The sequence below is a fragment of the Alnus glutinosa genome, chromosome 11 (genome assembly GCF_958979055.1).
Source record: "Alnus glutinosa chromosome 11, dhAlnGlut1.1, whole genome shotgun sequence".
NCBI lineage: Eukaryota > Viridiplantae > Streptophyta > Magnoliopsida > Fagales > Betulaceae > Alnus > Alnus glutinosa.
Window position 1 is genome coordinate 283,082 of NC_084896.1, and position 25,719 is coordinate 308,800.

Sequence of the window (25,719 nt, forward strand, 5' to 3'; positions counted from 1 at the left end):
AAATCAGAAGACTTATTATTGAGAGCAAATTGGTTAAAAAGGAAAAGAAGAATTGTATGAGATATATATCAACGGACACGACACTGTGGTAGCACTTAAATCAGAAGACTTATTACTGAGAGCAAATTGGTTAAAAAGGAAAAGAAGAATTGAATGAGATATATATCAACGGACACGACACTGTGGTAGCACTTAAATCAGAAGACTTATTAGTGAGAGCAACTTGGCTAAAAAGAAAAAGAAGAATTGTATGAGCCATTGATGTCTAATTTATGTCAATAGAAAGGAAATAATCAAGACAAAAAAAAAAAAAGCCAAGGGGACTATCAGGTCACGTTAGTCCATAAAGAGAAAAGAAAGAGAAATACAATAAAGACAAATCATGATAAATGACAAATCATGATGGATAGAAAAGAGAGAGAAGAAGGGAGAAAAATAGAAAAGAAAAGAAACTCTCCTTTAGGTGGCGTCAGAAAGAGTAACAAGGAAAGAAAGAAAAAAAAATACTAAATAAATTAAGATAAAAATCAACAAAACCAAAGGAAGGTAGTACCCATAAGAGACAAGGAATAAAGGTGTCTCTCTCCTTGGTTACCGCACAGTCAACCACACAACAACTTTTCTGCACCATCAAATTTTAACACATACATATCTGTATCCTAGGGACCCGTGGCTCAATGCCTCAATTTGAGAGGAAGTCAGTCGAGAAAAGAACGTACAGAGAGGTCATAACGAGAGAGAAGAAAGAATATTATACCTGTAACTTAGTGGCAATAGTAGAGAAAATCAAGATCAATGCACGCAGGGTGAGAGGGACGGCGCAATATTTCTGAGGTAAGAGCAATAGGGGACGGCCAGAAAGTGTATTTATAGGCTAAGGGTTTTGCTCTTTTGCATGGTAGTGGCTAGGGTTTTATATAATAAAATAGGTGTTTTAATAAGAATAAAATTGTATAAAAATATAAAATTTGGTCCTCATATTTTTTTATAAATATAAAATATAAAAGTGAAACTTAAATTGATATAAATTTATTAAATTTAAAAGTAGGTGTTTTAATAAAATATAGGAGTGGCTAATTTGTTAAAGATGATACTCCTGCCATGTCAACTGATGATGCTCCTGCCATGTCAGCTGCCAAGGATGCGCCCGTGGAAGAGCAGCCAGCTGTAGATATCAATCCCATAAATATGGCAACCATACGACTAGGAGATATTGCAGACACATGTCACTCAAGTCCAAGTAACACCAAAGGCAGGCACCCCGAGTATTCTGGACACAATCAACTGGCTATGGCAATCTCCAACAATGCATCGTCAATCTCCTACATTCATGCAATTGACACAACCCAACTTGGACACAATCGGGACAAAACAGGAAACAACAGGAGCATGATATTCAAGGCAAATCCACAGCACTTATATGGACAACAATCACTCAATGGAAGTCTACCTTGCACAGCAAGCACAAAGAGATACGGCAGCATGGATGGAAACATATCAAGAAGGAAGGAATGGCTGGAAGCGCAAATCTCTCCATTATGTAATAGATGACTGATTGATAATTTGTATTATTCTCTCCTTATATAGATGCATGTAAACCAGTATATATTAAGGACAATTCTTGAATAAAAGTTAAGCAATATTTGCCACACTTTCTCTCTTCTTTTATGGTATCAGAGCTCATTAGGCCAACGCCCAAAACAACTTCTCTCCTGTCTCTTTGCAATGGCTTCCTCATCCTCAAACACTTTCCCTATGACCAACACATCTCCTCCAAATCTCACCTTTCATGAAAAACTGGAAGGACCCAACTATCTGAGTTGGACCACCCAATTCCTACCTATTCTGCGCAGCCAAGAAGCTATGGGCATAGTTGATGGAACCGAACCTTGCCCTCCCAAATTCCTGACTGATGAAAGCAACAAGGAGACTCCTAATCCTGCATTTGCTGCCTGGCAAAAGAAAGACCAAACCGTTCTCAGCTGGATCAACATAACCCTGTCAAAGAAGGTCCTCTCTACTATCTATGGGCTGGAAACCTCACGACAAGTGTGGACAGCACTGGCTAATAAGTTTGCCAACCAATCCAATTCCAGAATTGCCAATCTCAAGAAACAATTGCAGAGTCTTCAACAAGGCTCCAAAAGCTGTTCGGACTACATCCAAGCTGCCAAAGAATGTGCTGACCAACTTGCTGCAGTTGGCAAGCCTCTCCCAGATGAAGATCTAATCACATATCTCACAAATGGACTGAATCCCACCTTCAACAACTTTATCACTACCATCTCCATTCTGACTCGTGACAAGCAATTCAGCTTTGAAGATTTCCAAGATGAGCTTTTAAACCATGAGATGCTGCTCAAACATCAACAAGTCCAAACTGTGGACACTTCCACCTTTGCACTGTTCAATCAGAAGCCAATCAATCGATCCTTTGCTCCAAGACCCCGTGGGGGCTCATTCCCAAGACCCTCTCCCCAAAATTACTCTCCAAGACAATTTGGCTCAAAGCCAGATGCAGCAGCTCCTACCACTAGGTACAATGTAGTCCCTCCTCCTGCAAGATATTCTGGCCAACCCAGATACTCGGCTCCTCGACCACCAAATGATTCCAGACCCATCTTCTCCAATGCCCCCAAGATACCTTGCCAAATATGTGGTAAGCTTAATCACCTTGCTCTTGATTGCTTCCACAGGATGGATTATGCATTCCAAGGCAGACGACCACCTACTCAATTGCATGCTATGGTGTCTCATACCAATGCTGCCTATGAAGACCAAGAATGGTATGCAGACAGTGCTGCCAATGCCCATATCACCCATGATCTGGAGAACCTTCAAATCCAGCAGCCATTTCAGAATAAAGAAGCTGTTGCCGTAGGAAATGGAACTGCTTTGGCTATAGCAAATACTGGTTCAGCAACTCTTCACTCCTCTCAATCTCCCTTTCATCTTCATAATGTTCTTCATTGTCCTAATGCTGCAGCTAACCTTGTTTCTATCCAAAGATTCTGCCTCGATAATGACTGCTATTTCATCCTAACCTCCACTCACTATTATATTATTGATTTGCAGACACAAACCCTCCTGCTGGAAGGGAAGAGTGAAAACGGCATGTATCCTCTTCGGCTTGGCAAGAAGTCTCATCAAGGCAACAAGGCTTTCACAGCTGTTCTAGGAATAAAGACATCTCCTCTAGTTTGGCATTATAGATTAGGGCACCCCTCTTCTGATATTGTAACCAGAGTAGTCAAAGACAATAAGTTGCCTCTGTGCTCTTTGAATAAAACTGATTTCAATAAGACCATTTGTACTTCTTGTCAACTTGGTAAAGGAAAGAAACATCCTTTCTCTGCATCCACCCGTGTCTCTACTTCCCCTCTCCAACTTATTCATACTGATCTTTGGACATCCCCAGTCCTATCTATCACTGGATTTAAATACTATGTGGCATTCATTGATGACTTCTCCCGGTTCACCTGGATTTACCCTCTCCATCATAAATCTGAGACCTTCACCACATTTGTGAAGTTTAAAACTCTTGTGGAAAACCAATTCTCCACTCATATTAAACAATTGCAATCTGATGGAGGGGGTGAATATACCTCTCTCCAATTTCAATCCTTTTTATCTCAACATGGTATAGTCTTCAGAAAAACATGTCCCTATACTTCCCCTCAAAATGGGGTTGCTGAACGAAAGTTAAGACATATTCTGGAAACCGGTCTCACCCTCTTGGCTCATGCACATCTTTCCAATAGGTATTGGGTTGACTCTTTCATCACTGCCGTTTACACCATCAATAGAATTCCCACTGCCAAACTCAATTACCTCTCTCCCTATGAAAAACTGTATAACACCTCTCCCAATTATCAAAAGCTTAAGGTCTTTGGATGTCTATGTTTTCCTTTACTGCGCCCATATGCCCTCCATAAGCTCGACTTTCGGTCCAAGCCATGTATCTTTCTAGGCTACCAGTATGCCGGCTATAAATGCCTTGATCCAGTAACTAACAAAGCCTACTTGTCTCGCCATGTTGTGTTTGATGAGAACTCATTCCCGGCCAAGGATCCTGCAGTTACACTCCTGCCTTCACAGCTAACCTCCACAGGTGACAATGCTCTTTCTTCTCTTCTCTCTTTACCTTATATGCCTTCTCTTACTGATAATCACCCTCCTGCAGCAGAAACCACATCTCCACCTCCTCCAATTCTCTCTCAGTCCCCTGCCTTACCCCACACTGATTCCTCACTCACCCTACCTACTGTCACTCTGCCATCGCCAACCTTGGATGATGTCTCCCCTGTAGTCACTCACCCGGAACTCCCCACTGCCTCTCCCATTTCAGCCTCTCCCCCACCTTCTACCACTTCTAATGTCTCTCCTGTAGTACCCTCTCCACCACCCTCGCCACCACCCTCACCTCTGCCTGTTTCTCAACCTACACCTGCCCCTCCTCAGCCCTCTCACTCTATGACTACCCGTTCCCAAACCGGCTCTCTTAAACCTACCCAATTTCCTAACTTTAAACTCTACCACACCAAATATCCTTTCTTCAATTACATTACTGTCTTTCCAGAATCTGAACCTTCTTGTTATAGCAAAGCAGCCTCTGACCCTCGGTGGAATGCTGCTATGTCTGCTGAATTTGAAGCTCTCATTTCCAATGGCACTTGGACACTCTGTCCACGTCCCACCAACAGACATGTGATTCATAATAAGTGGGTCTATAGAATTAAAAGGAGAGCTGATGGTTCGGTCGAAAGGTTCAAGGCTCGGCTTGTGGCCAAGGGATTTGAGCAGCAGGCTGGTATTGACTACACAGAGACCTTTAGCCCTGTTATCAAGCCGGCTACAATTCGACTTCTCCTATCTTTGGCAGTGTCCTTTGACTGGTCCATACGGCAGCTAGACATTTCTAATGCCTTTCTCCATGGCTCTTTGACAGAGGAAGTTTTTATGGAGCAGCCTCGGGGCTTTGTTGATCCTTCTAATCCAGATGCTGTGTGTAAACTTCGCAAGGCCTTATACGGTCTCAAACAGGCACCCCGGGCCTGGTACACAAGACTGTCCAATTTTCTACTTGACCTTGGCTTCTCAGCGTCTCTTGTTGACACCTCCCTATTCATTCACACCTCTGGCAGTGTTAAAATCTTTCTTCTTATATATGTGGATGACATCATTGTTACAGGTACGCATGCTCACCTTATCAGTGCCCTCATCACCCGCATGCAGAACGAGTTCCCAGTGAAGGATTTGGGACCACTGAGCTACTTCCTTGGCATTCAAGCCACTCGCACCCCCGAAGGTCTTCATCTCTGCCAAGCTAAGTATGTAGCTGACCTCTTATCTAGAACCCACATGGCCGATGCCAAGCCTGCAAAGTCCCCTTGTGCCTCCGGTTCCAAGCTATCCAGGTTTGATGGTGAGCCTTTAACTGATATTTCAGAATATCGAAGTGTTGTTGGAGCTCTACAGTACTGCACCCTCACCCGTCCTGATATTGCCTACTCTGTTAACCAACTTTGTCAACATTTGCATCATCCCACAACTGCTCACTGGACTGCTGCCAAGCGGGTTCTGAGGTTCCTCAAAAGCACAAGCAATCATGGTCTTCTATTTTCCAGAACCAATCTACAACTTAATGCATTCTGTGATTCGGATTGGGCTGGAAGCCCAGATGATCGACGATCCACTTCCGGTTTTGCTGTCTTCCTTGGCGACAATCTCATCTCTTGGAGTGCCAAGAAGCAACCTGTGGTTTCCCGTTCCAGCACCGAAGCTGAATACCGGTCCCTTGCTATTACCACTGCCGAACTGTTCTGGCTTAGGATGCTGTTCTATGAACTGTGTATTCCTCTTCAAATTGCTCCAGTCATCTGGTGTGACAATGTCAGTGCCCTTGCACTTGCCTCCAACCCTGTGTACCATGCTCGCACAAAACACATTGAAGTGGACTACCACTTTGTGCGTGAGAAAGTCCTTAACAAGGATATCTCCATTGCTTTTATTTCCACCGCCGACCAGGTTGCGGATGTCTTCACCAAGGGGCTGTCCACTGCTCGCTTTCATTTTCTCAAGTCCAAGCTGAAGGTGATTTCATCCCCTATCAGCTTGCGGGGGGATGTTAAAGATGATACTCCTGCCATGTCAACTGATGATGCTCCTGCCATGTCAGCTGCCAAGGATGCGCCCGTGGAAGAGCAGCCAGCTGTAGATATCAATCCCATAAATATGGCAACCATACGACTAGGAGATATTGCAGACACATGTCACTCAAGTCCAAGTAACACCAAAGGCAGGCACCCCGAGTATTCTGGACACAATCAACTGGCTATGGCAATCTCCAACAATGCATCGTCAATCTCCTACATTCATGCAATTGACACAACCCAACTTGGACACAATCGGGACAAAACAGGAAACAACAGGAGCATGATATTCAAGGCAAATCCACAGCACTTATATGGACAACAATCACTCAATGGAAGTCTACCTTGCACAGCAAGCACAAAGAGATACGGCAGCATGGATGGAAACATATCAAGAAGGAAGGAATGGCTGGAAGCGCAAATCTCTCCATTATGTAATAGATGACTGATTGATAATTTGTATTATTCTCTCCTTATATAGATGCATGTAAACCAGTATATATTAAGGACAATTCTTGAATAAAAGTTAAGCAATATTTGCCACACTTTCTCTCTTCTTTTATAATTAATATCAAGAAATAAAAATTCATATTTAAAATCATGTGTTTATTATTCCCTTCTAGTTATCCATTCTCATAGGTGGTAAAAATTATTCTACCTTTGAAAATGGGTCGGGGTTATTACATTGTTACTATCGTGCGCGTTGTGTTACTCAGATGTGTTGTTATCATTTGCACCTTTATAAATGCCAACAGAAAAATTTGTGTTTCATTCTGTTGAAGGGATTAGCATAATTTTTTGTTAATTTCATCCTTAATTAGCAGCCAATATGCTTGACTTTACTATAAGGTGCGCTTGCCGTATCATGTGATCTTTTTTGTTGATTGTCTTTTTGTGTCATTATTTGGTTAGGCCTGATGAATTCAATAACAATGTAAACTTACTTGGACAACACTTCACATGTTACAGAGAGGCTTTCATTAGAAAGAATGAAGTAGCCGTGCTTACCAAAATAGAATGAGATGTCTGCTAACCTTTACCACAATAGAATGAGGCCGTATCTACTAAGTGCTAACCTTAATTAATCGGATTGCTACCCTTACATGAATAAGAAAAATCATATGTTATTAACGAATCATTAGGCTTTATTTGATAGCACTGTTTCTCTCCCTTTTGTTCTCTCTAAAAAGCATCAACAAGATGATAGTGATTGAAAAAACCTTTGTACTGTTCTATAAGAATCTTCTCGCAGTTGAGGGCATTTAATTTTTTCTGGGAATTGCACCCATCGTAGTCATTGAAGAGTAATGTTAAAATTTCTTATTGTATCTCTTAAAAAAAGATGTGACTTTTAAAATTATCATTAGGCTTGTGATTGATCACTATTGAATTTTTATCAAATTGTGATTTTTAAAGTCACTTCAGAGGAGAAACTTTTAGAATTACTCGTCATTGAATCACTATTTCCGCACGTTCAAGTTAACAACCACTGTGATGAGGATATACAACAAGAGAAATGATTGTTTTTTAACTCTTGTACAACTCTAACAACTTTTTTTCAAACTAACTATTGAATATATTTTCTTACATGTGGATCTTATATATCTAATGGTTGATTTAAAAAAAAAAAAAAAAAATTGTTAGAATTGTATAAAAGTTATAAACGTATTATATTTCATACAACAATTAGGTAGACACCTTTTATGAGAGAGCTCATGTTGACTTAGTTGCACAAACGACCCAAAATTTATTTGGACGGTTGGATTTTACATAAGCTCTCTCATAAAAGATGTTGATTCCTATTCTTATCTATGAGAAATGATTGAGAGAACCTTTAACTGCCCCCTCCCCTTTAAATAAAAAAATAATTTTATTCAAAAAAAGGTACTTTATTATTGTTTTGGTTTTTTCTTTTTTAATAAAATTATTATTTTTATTCAAAAAAGGAGGGACGGGTTAAAAGCTTCCCTCAATCATTTCCCTCTTGTCCATACAAGATTGCAAGTGAGGGTCCCCAAATAGTTTTGTTCGGACTGCCGAAGAATGACAGGCTTCTTGGCTTCATCATCTACTGCCATTCATTATTGAGTGGGGGCCTCTTTTGAATGCTGCAACCAGATTGAGAAGATCGTACAATTGTGAGAAACTTGGTGGGTTCCACTTGTTCAAGCAGGTTTTGGGGCTGAACACTAAGTTATAATTTACCTAAATGCAGGTAAATAGATAAAAGCAGGTAGTTTCTTGTTTGGATAATTCCTCAAAATAGAAAATCTCAAACAATTTTTTATTTATAATTTATAAACAAACATTCAAAAAACATGGCCGGCGGTTTTCCTCGCTTAGACAAAACCTGCAAGTTCTTCTGTTGGACCCGTTTCCATAGCGCGGAAAGCGATTGAGAATGGCTTCCGTCACTTCCGTACGTGTACGAGTAGAACAATCTGTAGAATATATATATATATATGAACTTGATTCTTTAACGGTAGATATAGTCAAATGCATGGGAGGCCAGGAGAACATACCATAAGCTTGTTTTTGAACTAAAGAACTCAAATAATGGTGAGACCTTTGGCAACGATGTCAGCCGCATATATGCAGATGAAATAAACTTGAAGCAAATATCACGATTAACAACTTTCTCTCTTATAAAATGATTATCAATACCTATATGTTTCGTCCTAACATGAAAAACCGAATTGGACTCCAAAGTCAAAGTACCCACGCTAGCACACCATAAGATTAATGGAGAAGAAGCCAAAACGAATTTTAAACTCTTTAAAAAGCGTACGTGCATGACCAATATAATTCAATCATTATATTGTGACTGCCATAGATTGGTTTTCTGCTTTAGTGCTCGAGCGCGCACGCAAGTTAAACAAGCTAGAACCCAGAAAAATACCAAGGCTACTTGTTGATCTTTGATCATCGAGATCACTCTAATACTCGAGTTCGTTTAGTGAGGTCGGAGGAAAATTTGGTAGAGTAATAATATGATTGATAAGCCATACTTGCAAGTTTTGTCTAAGCACTTTTTATAGGTCGACACCCTCTCAAGGTTTGAAAAACTCATGTCAAAAGTTTGTTATCTGACGTGGAGATTTCATCCCCCTATATATTAAGAGGTGGACTATGGCGTGAGCGTTAGGTTAGGGAGAAATGTCTAATTGATAGTATCTATTTCATGAAGGTGTGCTCATTGTGTTCAGATTCTAGTAGTTGTTTGGGCTTATAGACTGCTGGACTATTAGGCCGTCGGGCCCTCAATAGCTTGCGATCCTTCATATCACTGAAGGTCAACTGGGCTTTTTGATGGAGAGCCCGTCGGTATCCAAGCGTACACGAGAAAAGACAAAGCAATGTAGTTGGTTGTAATTAGATGATGTTCCACATTCCCCTGCCTCTTCTTACAGTTCCATCCAATTTCACTCCATGAACCAGAAACAATGCTAAGTTGATCCGCCGCATCACAATTTATACCAGTTAATGGTTGTAGAAAGTAATGCAAATGGATCCTGAAATAGTGAAATCTAAGGCCAACCAGAGTGTTGAGTGGACTGCTTGAAGCCCACACGCTTAAATACTTGTCTTCCTAAATGATGGGCTTCAATGTTGGGCTCTTGGCCTTGCCTTATTAATTCGTTAAATCCAATCAAGTTTCACCCCACTGTAACGGGCCTCCGGCTCCACCACTTTTCCTGCTTTTTTCAATTTAAGCGTACTACACTACTACAAAGGGAGATAAAAATTACCAAAAATAAATAAAATCCAATTTATGACCCTAAAAAAAAAAAAAAAAAAAAAAAACCTTGAAATGAGATCAGTAAAAAATGACCAGTTTTCCAATCCATAATAGCATTTACAATGGACTCTTCATAATTTCTTTAAATTTAACTCTCGAAATCTATTTTTAAGGTTTTAACTAGTCATTTTTTTTTAAATCATCAAACAATAAGCTCTTTAATGTTTCTCTACTTTAAATAAATACAATTTTTCAATCATTCATAATAATATTGTCACATTAAGCAGCTTTTATTTATTAGAGAAATGGAGAACACTAGCACGGTTTGTAAAAAGTATTATTAAAAAAAATTATAATATTATCTTTTTGACTCTTTAAATCTAAAGAGAAAATCTGAGAAAAGTTAAGTTTAACATTTCTAAAAAAATTATTATTTGGACTTTTTTTCGTAATTTTTGTTAAAAATATGGAAAAAAAAAAAAAACAAATTATAAAAAGTTTATTGTGAGTGTTGTAAGGCTTCAAGCCCAAGAATGGGGTTTGAAAGACCATGACACTTAAAAAGATGAAGGTGCTTTTAAAGTTTACTCGGTCCACAACATATAAGTAGAAAACTTATTAGAATAGAAAAGAATACAAATTCATTTTTTATTTATCTTATTTTTAAATTTATTATTGAATTTGTAAGGCTTACATTGGTGACTTGGATCCCACAAATTTAATAATGAATTTAAAACTTTATTATATGAGAATGGGTAGAGATGGTTAGAGTTAGAGATGCCTATTAGAATATTTCTTATTTTCTATTACTATATATATTAAAAAAAAAAACCCGAAATACCAATATAAAATAAAAGATTGAAAAAACTAAACAGTAGGTTGTTAGCCACTTAGGCCCCACGATCCACCAACATTTTGATTGGTGATTCGAGAGGACACGTAGCGAGGCTACTGTGAATGAGCTGGCAAAATAATATAATTGGATTACTAATACTATATAGTTTTTTTTTTTAATTTTTTTAATGAATCATCTAAGTATTTAATTGATCAAAAGGAGCATAAAACTCTTACGTCACAAAGTATAAAGCTTTACAAAGTCATAGTACTATCTATGACTTCCATCTTTCACTAACTCATGTACAAAAATAGTTAAAGAGCAGATCTGCTCCGAACAGACTAGAGTTAAGACTAGGGTAGCCAAATATTTTAGAAAAATTTAAACTGGCCTTGAGAGATAATTCTTTACACCGAACAATCCAGGCCGTGAGGGATAACCCCTCACACTTGATCTTCATCCTATAGATTGTCTAGGAGGGCAAATATATGGAGAAAAGAACTCTTATTCAAAACAAAAACACAACCAACAAACAGCAGCAACGGTTATAAAGGAGATGAACGACATAACACGGAGGTAGATGAATGGATACATAACGGATATAGGCTTGGCAATTCGGGTTGTCGTGTCAACCCATCGGGTTAGCGTGTTAACCCATTTAGCTAATTTGGTAAAAAATATGTTATTATTGCGTCATAAATGTGTTATAAACGGGTTGATGGGTCATAAACAGATTATAAACGTGTCATAAACAGGTTGGTGGGTCATAAACGTGTTATTAACGGGTCATAAACGTGTCATAAACGGGTTGACGGGTCATAAACGGGTTATAGCATAAACCCAAACCCTATATATTCGTGTTGGATTCGCGGGTCGTGTCAAAATTACCAAGCCTAAACGGATATGTCAAAATTACTGATATGGTCGAAAAACACTTGTAAACAAAAGCAAAAATAGAATGGAAAGGAGAGGATGGAAGCGGAAGAGTAAAAAGAGAAAGAAAGATCGAAATCTATTTCCTGAAATTTTGTTCGCTAGGGCCGGCTGAGAGAGAACCCTATAAACAAATATATTTTAGAAAGTTATCCTGATAAGGTATGAAAGATGACCTTTATTAAAAATTCAATAATTTTGCACATCTGCTTTAGGATATATTCGTTAGATATTTCATATTTGTACGTAAACTCGGATGGATACAGGTGGCAACCCGATCAGCCAAGCAAATCATCCAAGTTGGCAGTTCATGCTAGAAAAAAAAAAAAAACGCCCACTAAAAGCTCGCTTCCTCTTCAAAATCGCCGACAGCTGAATCTATTCCCACTCTCTGGCTCTCCCTCTTTCTCTCTCTCTCACACAGAAAGAAAGAAAGAAAGAAAGATTGTTTGAATGGGGAAGGAGAGCTACATAAGAATGAAAACGGATCAAGTCTCGAACCAGCTGATAAGCTCTGATCTGAAAGAGATTGGAACCGCCGCTAAAAAGCTCGCTACCCATGTCATCAGCCTGGGCAGCTTAGGCTTCGGCACCACATTCCTCGGATGGATTGCTTCCTTCTCTGCAATGTATGCCTCTCTCTCTCTCTGTGTGTGTGTGTGCCTGTATGTAGATGTATATGATCAGTTATTTGAGCATGCTACCATGTGAATGTCAGGATCTTCCTCTACTTATTGTTGTACATGAACTTCGGATGCAAAAGCTTCTTTTTTCTTTTTTTGTTCTTAGAATTTTATTGTTGGTATAAAGTTGATGTTGGAGCGAATAGAACTTCACTTTATTTTACCAAATTAACAAGCTTTTGAACAATTGGTTATTATAAATTTGTAACATACGATCTTGTTTTTAGAGGGTGTGTGTGTTGTAGTGTTTGTGCATATTTTTGATTCTTTGGTTGATGTTAATATGTTCAAATTCTATTCACTCTGGTTGATGGTCTGCCGATCATTCTCCTGAAAGTCAACCCCAGTGTTTTTTTTTTTTTCCTTTTCATTTTCATGGCATGATTTTATTGAATTTATCTCTCACTTCTTGCTTAATATAACTTGTTCATGAGATGTATAGGGGGATCATTCAGTTTATGCCTTTTGTAAACTGTGATCTTCCAATGGGGTTTAAATATGTTTGCTTTTCCTGCCATGGCTTAATGGGGCGTGTCTTCGATGAATTTCTGGTTCTAATGGGATTTAAATTTGCTCAATTTTTGTTTCCTTCATTGAGAGTCTCTGTGTTTTTTCTTCAATTTAGTTCCTTTTTGATGGCTCAAATTGTTTTTTCTTTTCCCTCTCTTTTGGGTATCTTCAATATTGCTGGAAAAATATTCATCCTGTAGCTTGAATCTTTAAACTCTACATCACTGTGATATCTTTGCTACAGATGTCGTCTTCCCGACATGAAAATTTTAATTAATGGACCCTAAACATGCAGCATCTTATGCCAGTGAATTGATCATTGAACTTTTAGAGTGAAAACATGCAGTTACTTTGGAATTGCCAGTTGATCAAATGAGAGCATACTCTTCCCATGTTTCTCTAGTCTATTATGTTTTTGTTATCGTGCTGTCTAGTCGTTATATTTACTTGTGGTGGTCTGAAAATTTCGTATGCCCTAATTGATTCCTTTCATACGCTTACTGTAGTTATTTGTTGGTTCTGGATCGAACAAATTGGAAGACAAACATTCTTACATCTCTACTAATCCCGTACATCTTCCTCAGTCTTCCTTCACTACTGTTCAACATCTTCAGGTGATCAGTTATAACACTTTTTCAATGATCTCAATCTTTATTGTACTTATACGCTACAAATTGTATGGTGATGCAGAGGAGAGATCGGGAAATGGATTGCTTTCGTTGCGGTTGTGCTGCGCCTTTTCTTCCCAAAAAAATATAATTACCCAGGTATAGCATAAGTTTCAGTCATGTTCATGCTTTTATGCTAAATAAATAATATGTAAATCTTACTTGGAATTTGCGGACTGAAATCCTAAACTTGCCAAGTTTGCCAACTTCATTTAGTGGGAATATACAAATTCTGCCATACAACCAAATATTCAGCATGATATTCTTCTCTATCCATCTACTTATTATGACTGTAACTGCAGAATGGCTCGAACTTCCATGTGCTTTGATTCTCTTAATGGTGGTGGCTCCTAGCTTACTTGCAAACACCGTAAGGAACGACTGGATTGGCGTAACAATCTGTCTTGTCATTGCATGCTATTTGCTGCAAGAACACATCCGGGCATCTGGTGGTTTCAAAAATTCCTTCACAAAAGCCAATGGCATATCAAACACGGTTGGTATAATCCTTCTGTTGGTCTATCCCGTCTGGGCACTGGTACTTGACATCATATAGGCACACTCTCTGCAGCATGTGGATTGTTTTGAGGCTCTTCCATATTTTATGAACCATCTTGTTTGTATCATTCAGCTAAACTGACAAGTTTGTCACCATCGTTGTGTTACTCAAATGTGTTGTTATTGACAAGTTTGTCACCATCGTTGTGTTACTCAAATGTGTTGTTATCATTTGCACCTGTAATAAACGTCAACAGAAAAACTTGTGTTTCATTCTGTTGAAGGGGATTAGCATAATTTTTTGTTATTTCATCCTTAATTATCAGGCAATGTGCTTGACTTTACTATAAGGTGCGCTTGCCCTATCATTTGATCTTTTTGGGTGATTGTCTGTTTGTGTCATTTATTTGGTTACGCATGATGAATTCAACAACAATGTCCAGTTACTTGGACAACACTCCACATGTTACATGGGGGCTTTCATTAGAAAGAATGAAGTAGCCGTGCTTACCAAAATAGAATGAGATGTCTGCTAACCTTTTATCACAATAGAATGAGGTATCTGCTAAGTGCTAACCTTAATCGGATTGCTACCCTTACATGAATAAGAAAAATCATGTTATTAACGGATCATTAGGCTTTATTTGATAGCACTGTTTCTCTCCCTTTTGTTTTCCCTCTAAAAAGCATCAACAAGATTATAGTCATTGAAAAAACCTTTTGTAGTGTTCTCACAGAGTTGATGTGAAAAGCTCTAGTAGCTATTGTTTGTTTTTTTTTTTTTGTTTTTGTTTTTTTTTTTTTTTTTTGAAATAATGTTATAAACTAAATTTTTATTCCATAGCTATCCTAAAATATTGATATGGTAATTTTAACCAACTCATTCATCAATTATTTTTTCTAAATAAAATAAAATAAAAATAAAAATTCAAAGATTGGTTGAGATTGTCACATCAACAATTGTTGATAAAAATGTAATATATAATATTACTATATTTTTTTAATAAGAGCTACTAGATTTTACTACATTATCTTTGTGGAATATTTGTATAGTATGTAACATTACTCTTTTACTAGTTATTATATTTCAAAAGAGTAAGATAATGTTAGATACGATATAAACATCTCACAAAACTGACATAACAAGTTTATTAACTATTACATTGTTCCTAAGGAGTAGCTCAATCGGCTGGGGATCACGCTTCATGAAGCGAAGGTCACTAGTTCGAATCTCTCTCCCCATCTTGTGTGAACATATAAAAAATAAAATAAAATAAAAAAAAAAAAAAAAACTATTGCAATAACATTTGTTAAAAAAAAAAATCAAGTTAACGACAACTAAGTCTTGTCATCAACTTTATAAAATAATTATATGATCAATTTTTTTTTTTTTTTTTTAAAAAAAAAATTTACAATATTTATGTGGTGCTAAGTATTTACTTATTTGTAAAGCCTTGATTCAGGAATATTGGGTAATGGCTCCAACCCTTAGTGTCGCATAATATAACAAAAAAGGTTTAATTGGAGCTGTTTGGCAACCAATTGTTAAATTTTCAGTTCTCTTTTCATTTTTTTCAAAAAAATCAAATAAAAAACACTTACTTTATAACATTTTTTACATCACATCAATAATTTTTTATTACTATTCAAATAAAAAAACTTACTACAAAACAAAACTTTTTTACTTTTTCATAAAACATTCACAAATTTTATATTACATCAATCACTTCTTAATCTTTTTGTGATTGAGGACGACAATTGAAGCTTCTTGTAGGGTGATAAATATTGGCAAGGTGCATGAATAAGCATTTATAAAAATTTATAAAAATCAAAAAATCAAAATTTGATCATTTTCATTTCAAACCTGTAGGGCTTCCGAGCTTGAGACTGCTGGACTTGGCTCGAATACATAACTTAAGAGCTCGGTTCAAGCTCGAGTCGAATTTTAAAAGTATGTTCGAATTCAGCTTGTTAAAAGCCTAGCCAAGTTTGAGCTTGACTCGAACTCAGTGAGCTTAACAAGCCGAGCCTCTAATCGAGCCCGAGCGGCTCGAGCTCGATTGAAATTTTATAATATTTTAACTAAAAAAAAAAATAGTAAAATAAACAGTGGCTACCCCACCACCGATTGCTCCCACGACGGTGGGCCGATGGCGGTAGCCACTTCCCACTAAGACCGGTTGCTCCCCCTTTACACCCATTTCTCTTCTCACACGACAACACATATGCAACTCACCTCATTGCTCCATGTCTCTTGCACTCCCACACACGACAAGTAGCGGCCATTGACGGTGAAAATGAGTAATTTGTTACTATATCTTGACAAACAAAGAAACATAGTTCTTCGTTGTTTTTTAAAATGAAAGAGGTTATGGACTTATGGTAGAGAAGGAAACAGCAGCAGCATTAAAAGAAGGATTGAGAATGGCTTGAAAGTTGGAAGATTATCGTAGGGTTAACAGAGTTGGACGGTGGAGATTGAGAATTTTTAATGGCTGAGATGGTTCTTGGAAGTTGGAATGAGTGGAGAGGCTGAGATGGTTCTTGGGTAGAGGAAAAACAGGAAGGTAACATGTGAAGGACTTTGGGCATTGAGTGTAGTCACTCATCATTGACAGCTATGCTTCTAGCCTCTATGACTTTCTACCCTACCTGTGTCAGGCTGTGTGGCTGTGTGTTGCATCTTCACTCTTCACTCTTATAATTTGTTTGTTGCCCAAGTTAGCCTTGTGTCATAGGGAAATGCTAAAAATCCTCCCCTCATCCCCCTTTTGTCCACCTCTTTTGCTTAAAAAAATTGATTTTATGTAAAAAGATGTCTCTGATGTCACATCAGAGACACCTTTTTGCTTAAAATCAATTTTTTTATTGTAAATGGAGGATGAAGGGTGGATGAGAGGTGCATGTGTAGCACCCCTCTTGTGTCATAAGGCTTTATCCACGAGCGGCCGAGCTAACCTGTATCGATCGATCATTCAAAGAGTCCACACACCAGTGTGTGGACTCTGCCTTGTCTCTTAACTAGCAGTCAGCACACCCCCATGGACCAAACGTAGGGTCATCAAGAGGGCTTCAATCCAGCCGTCATAGGTGGGTGGCCGCAATTAATATATTTGAATGTTTCTTTGGGTTAACGTTGGGGGCTTCAATCCATCCGTCATCCCCTCAGTAATTATGATCATATTTGTTATGGCCGGCCTAGCTATATAGACACTTCAATAATTGGACCACTCAATATAGAGTATCACCATCGATTGAGAAAATGATAGGCTAAACCAGAGTCTTACTACATGTGAGTCTTCCATTCCATATTCAATGGTTAATTTTAAAAAAAATTATTAAAGTTGTATAAAAGTTGTAAACGTATCATATTTCATACAACAATTAAGTAGGCACCTTTTATGAGAAAGTTCATGTTGACTCAGCTGCACGAACAACACAAATTTATTTGAAAAGTTAAATTTCACGCAGGCTCTCTCATAAAAGATGCCTTAACAATTTAAACACCTAATTGTTGCGGATCCCATTCCCAACCACCGTCCCTCTAAATGGATCACTCTGTAACAGTTTAAGACGTTTGAATTAAACTGGTTGCAGCATTCAAAAGAGTCCCCTACTCCAATAATGAACAGTAGCAGATGATGAAGCCTGTCATTCTACCGACAGTTGGAACAAAACTATTTGGGGACCCTCACGTGTATAGCAGTATAGGTAAGGATAGGAATCACCAACAATCTTCCTATCCAGATTGAGAAGATCCTGCACTTGTGAGTTGTGAGAAGCTCGGTGGGGTCTGTTAAGATGGACTTGAATTTGAGCCTTGCTGAAGCTTTCTTCTTTGGAGAAGTTAAGTCCTCTTTGGTAATTAGTGGAGAAAATTTTTTGTTTAGAGAGATATTTATGAGCTAACTTCATTGAGAAGTTATGTAAATATCTCTTATCTTAAAGCATTAGTCATGACTCATCAAGTAATGATCGTAAAGATGACTTTGAGAAGAAGCAACTCATGCCACGTTGCTTTACTTCTCAATTAAGTCTCTTCTAAAAATCTTCTATTCTCTTCCTATATAAGAGAAGCACCGGTTTTGTAGAAGTAGAACCGAAGTGAAGAAGCAAAGTAAAAGAAAAAGAAAGAATCAAAGAATGGAAAGTTTATCCTAAAAATAGAAAATCTCAAACAATTTTTTATTTATAATTTATAAACAAACATGGACAAGGATCAGCATCCCAGCCATTGTGGGTAAAAAATATGAGTGCTTTTATCGCACTAGAATTGTTAGAAAAGATAAAGAAAAATAAACAGACTTATGGGAAACTATCACAGTTGGTAGTATCAGAATTCCAGTTTGTAGCTTCCAATCCTTCTGTCACACCCTTATTCCCTTGGATTCACTGTACAATTGATCAACAGTGTCCTGTAGATGATATTGCCAACACTACGGCTTTCAGGGTATATCAATAGAAAGAATACAAGGGATAATAAGGGCCTCTTCAAGAAATAAACCCAAAAGAAACCATCTTATGAGAGGGTTTTTGTTGCATTAGTTAAGAGAAGTAAGAGCCTAAGAGGTCTATGGATTCTGCTTAGGTCTAATTCCTGTATAACATGTGTCCCATAACAGGACACAGGGGACATATGTCAAGAACTGAACCCAAACCAAACCCAAAGGCTGGCTACTTATCTTGAAATACAGTCCTTAATGCTGCACATCATGCTTTTTGGGCTCCGTGCTTTTAAATTCAGGTTTAGGTTCAAGGGATAGTAAAATGCCATCGGACCTTTTTGTTTAATCCTTCGTGCTTTCCATAGAAAATCACAAAACAGTAACCAACCTATGAATTGATCAATTTGTACATATTCCAAGGCTTTTGCTCATTTGAAAAGATGGGAAAGACATAACTTGGGTCCAATAGCAAGTCATAGGTCCAATAGCAGGTAGGTAGACATTTCATATAAGGACAGAGCACAGGCATATCTTGTAGTACTTGAGCAATTGTTGTCTCTTCAATTTGAATGTTGGAGTTATCAGATCCCTCTCCATGTCAAATGGATTTGGTTCCAAATGAACTGCTTTTAACATCTCAAAACCTCGAAGCTGTAGGAATGTCTTTAAATTAGATGAGAAGACATATCCCTGCATGACATTACCTACAGCCAATCGAGACAGATATACATACTTGGTGTTTGCGACCCGTGCCATTAAGCTCATCTAAAATGTATTTCATTGCCTTCAGGTTTTCGCACAGTGAATTAAAATCACCAGTCACATTATGGTTTACTGCCCAATCCTCTACTGCTTTTTTGTCTGGGACTACCACAGCTACAAGAAATGACTCAAAACTGTTCCCGTAGACCCAAACCTGTGCGACAGATCGAAGAAAGTTAATTGCAGTTCCAAGATTAGAGAAATCGAAAAAATAGTTGTGTTAACAACTCCCTATCAGGACTCATCGATTCTTAGGCATAAAGAGATTCGACGTTCTATCTTATATAGATTCTACTATAGTGAGCACCATTTGTAGACACCAGAAACGTACCGATGCTATAAGAGGGCATCGCAAGTATGTACTTTCAATGTTCTCTACAGCAACATATTCACCTTGAGAAAGCTTAAATATATTCTTTCTCCTATCAATGATTTTCATTGCTCCATTGGGCTGCCATTCTCCAATGTCACCTGCAGTTTTCTCAAAATGACGCCATTAAAATTCGTATTCAATCTGGGGATTAAGTTTTTTCTGTCTTACAGCGGGTAAACAAATTATTGATTGGTGACAAATACAACAAATGTAGTTATTCTGCATGTCAGTCTGTCACTGCATACTACTTCCATGGTTTTACGGTTTACCAGTGTGAAACCAGCCATCAACGAGGACATCTTCAGTTAGATCTTGTCGCTTGTGGTAACCAGAGAACAAGGTTTTTCCTCTTAGGCAAATCTCTCCACGTAGCACGCTGAAAAGTGCATCATATCCCATTTCTGGCACCGACTCAAGCCTGACTTCAATGGTTGTCATGGGGACTCCAACAGTTCCGACCATACTAAATACATCGCCTATGGATTAAGACACCCACCTATACTTACAGTGAGACCTGTCAAGAACAAGTATTATAAACAATTTTTGGAAAATAATCATCAGAGTTGGTGCATTGATCTTCCAAACATCTACTAAAAAGCAATACACTTGGTCCAACTTACCATATCCTTGCGATAAAGGAGAGCAACTGGTGACCCTCAAAAACTCCTCCACATGCCCAGACAAAGGTGCAGCACCTGATAACATGATCCGAATTCGCCCTCCTAATCCTTGTTTAATCTATATTGATTAACACATTATTATCATGCAAACCATATTTTTCAGAATAAAAAATGGGGAAGGATATATAACGACTGACCTTATCAAAGATAAGCCTGTCCAAGAGAGGTGCTGCTTTGTCTTGTGCCAGACCCTTCTCCAGATTTCCCAACTTGCTGTCAGTATATATATTCTTTATTAGCCAGGCAGTAGGGAAGCAAAGCAAAGGACCGAAGTGTTTGTAGGTAAATTAACGTACTAGTTATAAGCATATTGGAACAATATCTTCCGCAATGCACCTCCAGCCGACATTTTACTATTTATGCCTTCAATCAAAGATATAAAGCCAATGTTTAGAATGAAAAAATAAATAAATATACATCATCATATTCTTAAATATAAAGTACAGAAATAATTATACCAGCGTATATACGATCATAAACTCTAGGAACCCCACAAAATGCAGTTGGCTTCAGTTCCTGGATGTCATCCATCAGAAACCTGATATCCTGCAAGTTTAAAGCAAGAAAATCCACATTGGACCAGTTCAAAATCGGAGAATCAAAGAGATACAGTCAAATAAAAAGATGAAGAAAGAATTTATTTCAAGAATGAATCTTAATCTTACGCCTCTCCAAAATCCTATGGTGGAACCCTTGTAGATGAAATAGCTCTCCATTGTCTGATCATCTATATGGGCCAGGGGAAGGAATGAGAAGAATGAATCTTCTTCTGTAGCCTGTAATAGAGAGATTTCATGTCAATATCATAATGTAACTTCCATTAAATTTCACGAAGGAAATCATCTACCACTTTTACTTCTGTCCCACTTTTTTTTAGCTTGGTAAGATTTGAACCTATGACCTACAAACCCGCCCTGCCCTGCCCCTTGCTATTCGAACCTATGATCTACCACATCCAGAAGGTATACATCCATCTAATTAAAAGAATCTTGAGAAGACTAAACTCGCATCTTTCAAAAGAGGGGATGACTCCCCTAAGAGAGGAACTATTACAGATAACTTAGGTATTTGGTAAGATATCCCTTATTGGATCCACAAGAGTAATAAACCATGGACAAAATTTCATTCAACATACACTATACTTGTAAAATATTTCTCTCACTTGCAGGATGACACAGTACAATTAATATGCCCAAACCTAGATTAGTTGACAGCCAGAGCCAAAAAAACCGTGGGCAAGATGGAATCCTTAGACGAGGTATTGACAATTGCAAGAAGAAAACCAAAAGATAGCCTGAACCAGAGACAACACTGATGTTATTCAGCAAATTGGATTACACCCACATGATTGCAAATATAACCTTCTTCTGAATTTCATTCTGAACAGGCATTTTACATTTGTCTTGTCATGATAAACATCATTCCAGGCTTTCAGGCAAAAAAAATAGTTTTCTGTGCAAATTTATTTGCTTTTGGAGAGAAAATCATCCTGGGCAATTATATTCAAATCATAGATTAACATCTATTGACCAGGCTTTCTGCATCAGACCTAATCGAATGGAGATAAAAATCTGGTGATCGATGATTATTGACACAAAAGAATATCACCAAATTAGAGTAACAGAACCAATTGCGTGCGTCAAGTTAGAATGTATTAATGGGCATAATATATTTTCTTTAACTTTTGACATCCAGAAAGTTTGAAACTCAAAGAAATATAGAAAATAGAAAAGATACAGAATCATTTAGCTTCAAGAAAACATAATTTGTGATTTGGTTTTTTACCACTTTATCTGTAAGTAAAATCATGCGGTCAATCGACAATACTTGTGCCACTATAGCCCCATTTGTAAGAATAACACCTTTGGGTTCTCCTATTGTTCCACTCGTATACATTATTGTGCAGATGTCAGTCTTCTGTTTTTAAGGCAATTTGTAATTCAAACTTCCCTGAAATTAAGTGGACAACATCACACTGATGGACCAATCAAAATTAATGTAGACAAAGATAAGCTTTGAATATATACAACAACAATGTGGATTGAAATCCTACCAACTGAGAAAACTCTTCCCAATAAAAGCAACACACTCCCAATTCTTCAGCTTCTTGCTTTTGTGTACTTGAAATTCTCGAAAAACTGATGATAGCTGAGCGAAGAAAATACATAATTAGTTCCTGGTCCCAGAAATCTCATATTGTTTTCGACTATCAGACAAAAGATAGTAGTTTGACATACTTTTTAAATTTGTGGAACACCTTGGGTGGCATGATATATAGAACCTGCACCAAAGATTTACCACGTGAGTGAGGAAAAAAATTAAGATATAGAAGCCTATGTTGGTCTCAACCATCAGTTCTTCGTAGAATGTAACATTTTCCTCCTATAACCTTCCCACCATGGCACTGCCTTTTAATAAAGCTCTCCATGGGGATTTCTATACTGAGCAATAAAGCATCATCAGGAGTCACAAGTACATGTTTGGTAGCATAGAATAAATCAAGTGGGTGGCATGGTTTAATAGAGCTCTACAACTAAATCTACTTGCCCTCCAAGATTGCGCCCTTTGTAAAATTTAAGATTAAAATAAAATAGTTGCCTTGTTGGATGAAATTTTCAACGGTTTCAGAACCAAAAATGACAAAATTGAGCCAATTAAGAAAGGTTTTAAATTTATGAGTAACAGATTCATGAAAACCTACAGCAGGGATTTTATTCTCTTGAACGAAAGCTATTGAAACTTCAGCATGATTGATTATGAACTCCACTGCATTAGCACCTGTGATGAGCAAAACCACTCGATCAAAGTTAATCAATTCATTTGATAATTCAACAGGCGTTCTATACTTTTTAATAAATCGATCAAGTGCCACCGGACGGAGGTGGGCAGAGGAAATAGAAAAGTCGAAACTCATGGTGAAGATGATAGTTTATAAGTACATTGAGATTTATTGGAAAGAAAAGGGTGTCATGTATAATTGGAACATACCAAGCGTGTCAGATAGTGGAACATATGTTATAGACTGGCTGCTGCAAGCCTGTTGAAAATCAAACAAGAATATCAAAAATTCTATCTTTGCGTTTCCTCGATCTTACTGTATGAAGAAGCTAATAAATCACGCTAAGGCGAGTTAGGAAGGAATACACGTAACAATGGCTGTACTATACTCAGAAAACATTATTTCAAATCTTCTGTGTCTCAACAACTTTTATACTAAGATTTATACTGATAGCCACCTAGAAAAGAAAATGACTCTGAGAGCCAACTAAACTAACATTCTCACGATCAAAGCTCAAAGCTCATGTCGAAAGTAGCACAGCATCGAGCAGTAAATAGATATTTTAATCATTTAATTATTTTAATACTCTTTTAATGTGTAGGCTCAAACTTTTCTTCGTAAAGGAGGTTCAAGACGTGAAATTTTCAATTAAAATGGAAAGTGAATTATGAAGACAAGAATCGAACTCATGATTTCTACTCTTGTTAAACCAACAATCATTCAAAAAGCTTAAACTAATAAAATTACTTAATTAATATTAATCTAAGATTCCACATGATTGTGAAATCATAATATATAAACATGGTATACCTCCATTGCAATTATCCATTCGGGACAGTTGGATCCTAATATACCACAACGATCACCCTACAAACAAAAGACACATTATTACTTACAAAAGGATTTTTTCACAAAATAAAAATAAAAATAGAAGTCAAGAGTTAGTGGGAGTAGAAATTGGAGTTACAGGATTGAGACCACGGCTCCTCATGGCGGAGCCCATGCGGATGGCTGTATCGTAAGCCTCCTGATATGTGAGCCACACGTAGGGACCCGCCTGCAAATTCAGTCAAATCTTTGTTAGCATTTTGTTTCGATCAGTGTAAATTGATCAGAATGTTAATGACTTGATAGCCACACGTTGTACCTTTGAGTCGGTGATTTGACGTCGACCCAGCATTGGGTTGCTCGGGTACCTCCTGGCGGAGTCACTGCGACAAAAAACTGAGTTTCAGAGGAGAAATCGCTGAGAGCCATGGATTCAGACCTCTCAGTTCAGCATGCAAAAGCTTTTCAAGACCGTTAAGAGTTAATGTATTTTGTTTTTACGTTATATATTCCTACACGACCTAAACGCAGCCGGCCTATTAGCTCAGTTGGTTAGAGCGTCGTGCTAATAACGCGAAGGTCGCAGGTTCGAAACCTGCATGGGCCATTTTTTGCCCCCTTTTTTTAATTTTTTTTCCCTGTAATTCTCCAGGATCAGATTAATACCAAAAAAGTGTGGAAAGAATGGCTCCCTTTGCTATTATGCATTGTTCTCCCAATAAACAACATTAATCTAGTTAGGCCAGGTTCGAAATTAATATAACTACCTGAAGAATTGCCAGGGAGATTCCAAACCGGCAGGCAAGTCGAGGAGACCATCTTTAGCATAAATGCTTCTATGTACAGGCCCTGCTGACGGCTTTTGATCCGTCGCCGGACTTGATTCCTCAACCTTCACCGTATAGACGACTGACATTGTTGTCCAAATGCTGGAACTGGTGTAAGTAGTAGTAGTATACTAGTAGTAAGCCTTACAGATATGGAAGCTTGTAATAATTAAAAAGCTTGTTTATTATGTCTCTGTATGCCTGAGCTCCTTCCGTAGCATTTATAATGGTAGGATGACAGTTGGATGAACGATCCCCTCATGTTGCGCGCCTTTTTTTTTTTTAAAAAAATAATAATTATTATTATTATTATTTAATCAAACTTTTTTATTCTCTTTTTTCTAGCAAAAAAAAAAAAAAAAATACTCCACGGTTTTTGAATGAAGAATTTAAATATAATAAATAATAATTGTTAGAGTGTATTTTGGGATTTGATATCAGAATTTGTTGTGATTAATTATTGTTATATATTTCCGATACCATTAAATCTGATTGATTTGATTGTATTCAGATTTGATTTGGTAATCAAATAACATTGATTTGATTATCATACTTATCTATCTAAATTCTCCTATAAATAAAAGTGAAAATATCAAGGAATAAAAACAAAATGTAGCCATTTATATTTAGCTTGTGAACATAGATTATTGATCGAACTATGTAAAATTTATTGTCTTTATTTTACTTTATTTTCTATTTGTTTATCTTTTCTTTCAATAATAACGACAAAACAAGCCTATGATCTTTTGACACTCCAAGACATAACTCTTGACCACCTGACTAGCTCTAGGGTTTCTTTAATTTAATTTTTTTAAAAAATAAAAGTAAAAGTTGTCACGTGGGCAAAGGTAGTCAGGAGTTGTGTCTTGTGGTGACAATGTATCATATCTTCTATCCAAAAGAACTTTAAAAACAATTAATAAAAAATAATAAGCAAATTGCATAATATTAGGACACAGATTAAGACTTGTCGAGCATATAGAAGTGTAAGTGTAAAAAGATTAAAT

General features: G+C 37.4%; 1 protein-coding gene, 1 non-coding gene and 1 pseudogene across 2 annotated transcripts; 2 read left to right on the top strand and 1 right to left on the bottom strand.

The window, feature by feature from the left end:
* The first annotated feature begins 11,957 nt into the window (after positions 1-11,957).
* On the top strand, positions 11,958-14,368 carry LOC133882320 (cold-regulated 413 plasma membrane protein 1-like). The gene is made up of 4 exons (XM_062321462.1): positions 11,958-12,288; positions 13,359-13,466; positions 13,543-13,619; positions 13,823-14,368. The coding sequence occupies exons 1-4, from the start codon at positions 12,113-12,115 to the stop codon at positions 14,074-14,076; spliced, it is 615 nt and encodes a 204-aa protein (XP_062177446.1). The 5' UTR covers positions 11,958-12,112; the 3' UTR covers positions 14,077-14,368.
* Positions 14,369-18,191: 3,823 nt separating this feature from the next.
* LOC133881515 (probable CoA ligase CCL6) lies at positions 18,192-24,801 on the bottom strand (annotated as a pseudogene).
* Positions 24,419-24,492, top strand: TRNAI-AAU (transfer RNA isoleucine (anticodon AAU)). The gene has a single exon. It is a non-coding gene; the product is annotated as a tRNA-Ile (tRNA).
* Positions 24,802-25,719: the final 918 nt, after the last annotated feature.

What these genes read in the sequence shown, in the direction of transcription:
- LOC133882320 (XM_062321462.1), top strand. Translation starts at nt 12,113, where the DNA reads ATGGGGAAGGAGAGCTACATAAGAATGAAAACGGATCAAGTCTCGAAC. An exon ending in ATTGCTTCCTTCTCTGCAAT is followed by an intron (nt 12,289 to 13,358) that starts GTATGCCTCTCT and finishes CGCTTACTGTAG; the next exon opens with TTATTTGTTGGTTCTGGATC. An exon ending in CTACTGTTCAACATCTTCAG is followed by an intron (nt 13,467 to 13,542) that starts GTGATCAGTTAT and finishes ATGGTGATGCAG; the next exon opens with AGGAGAGATCGGGAAATGGA.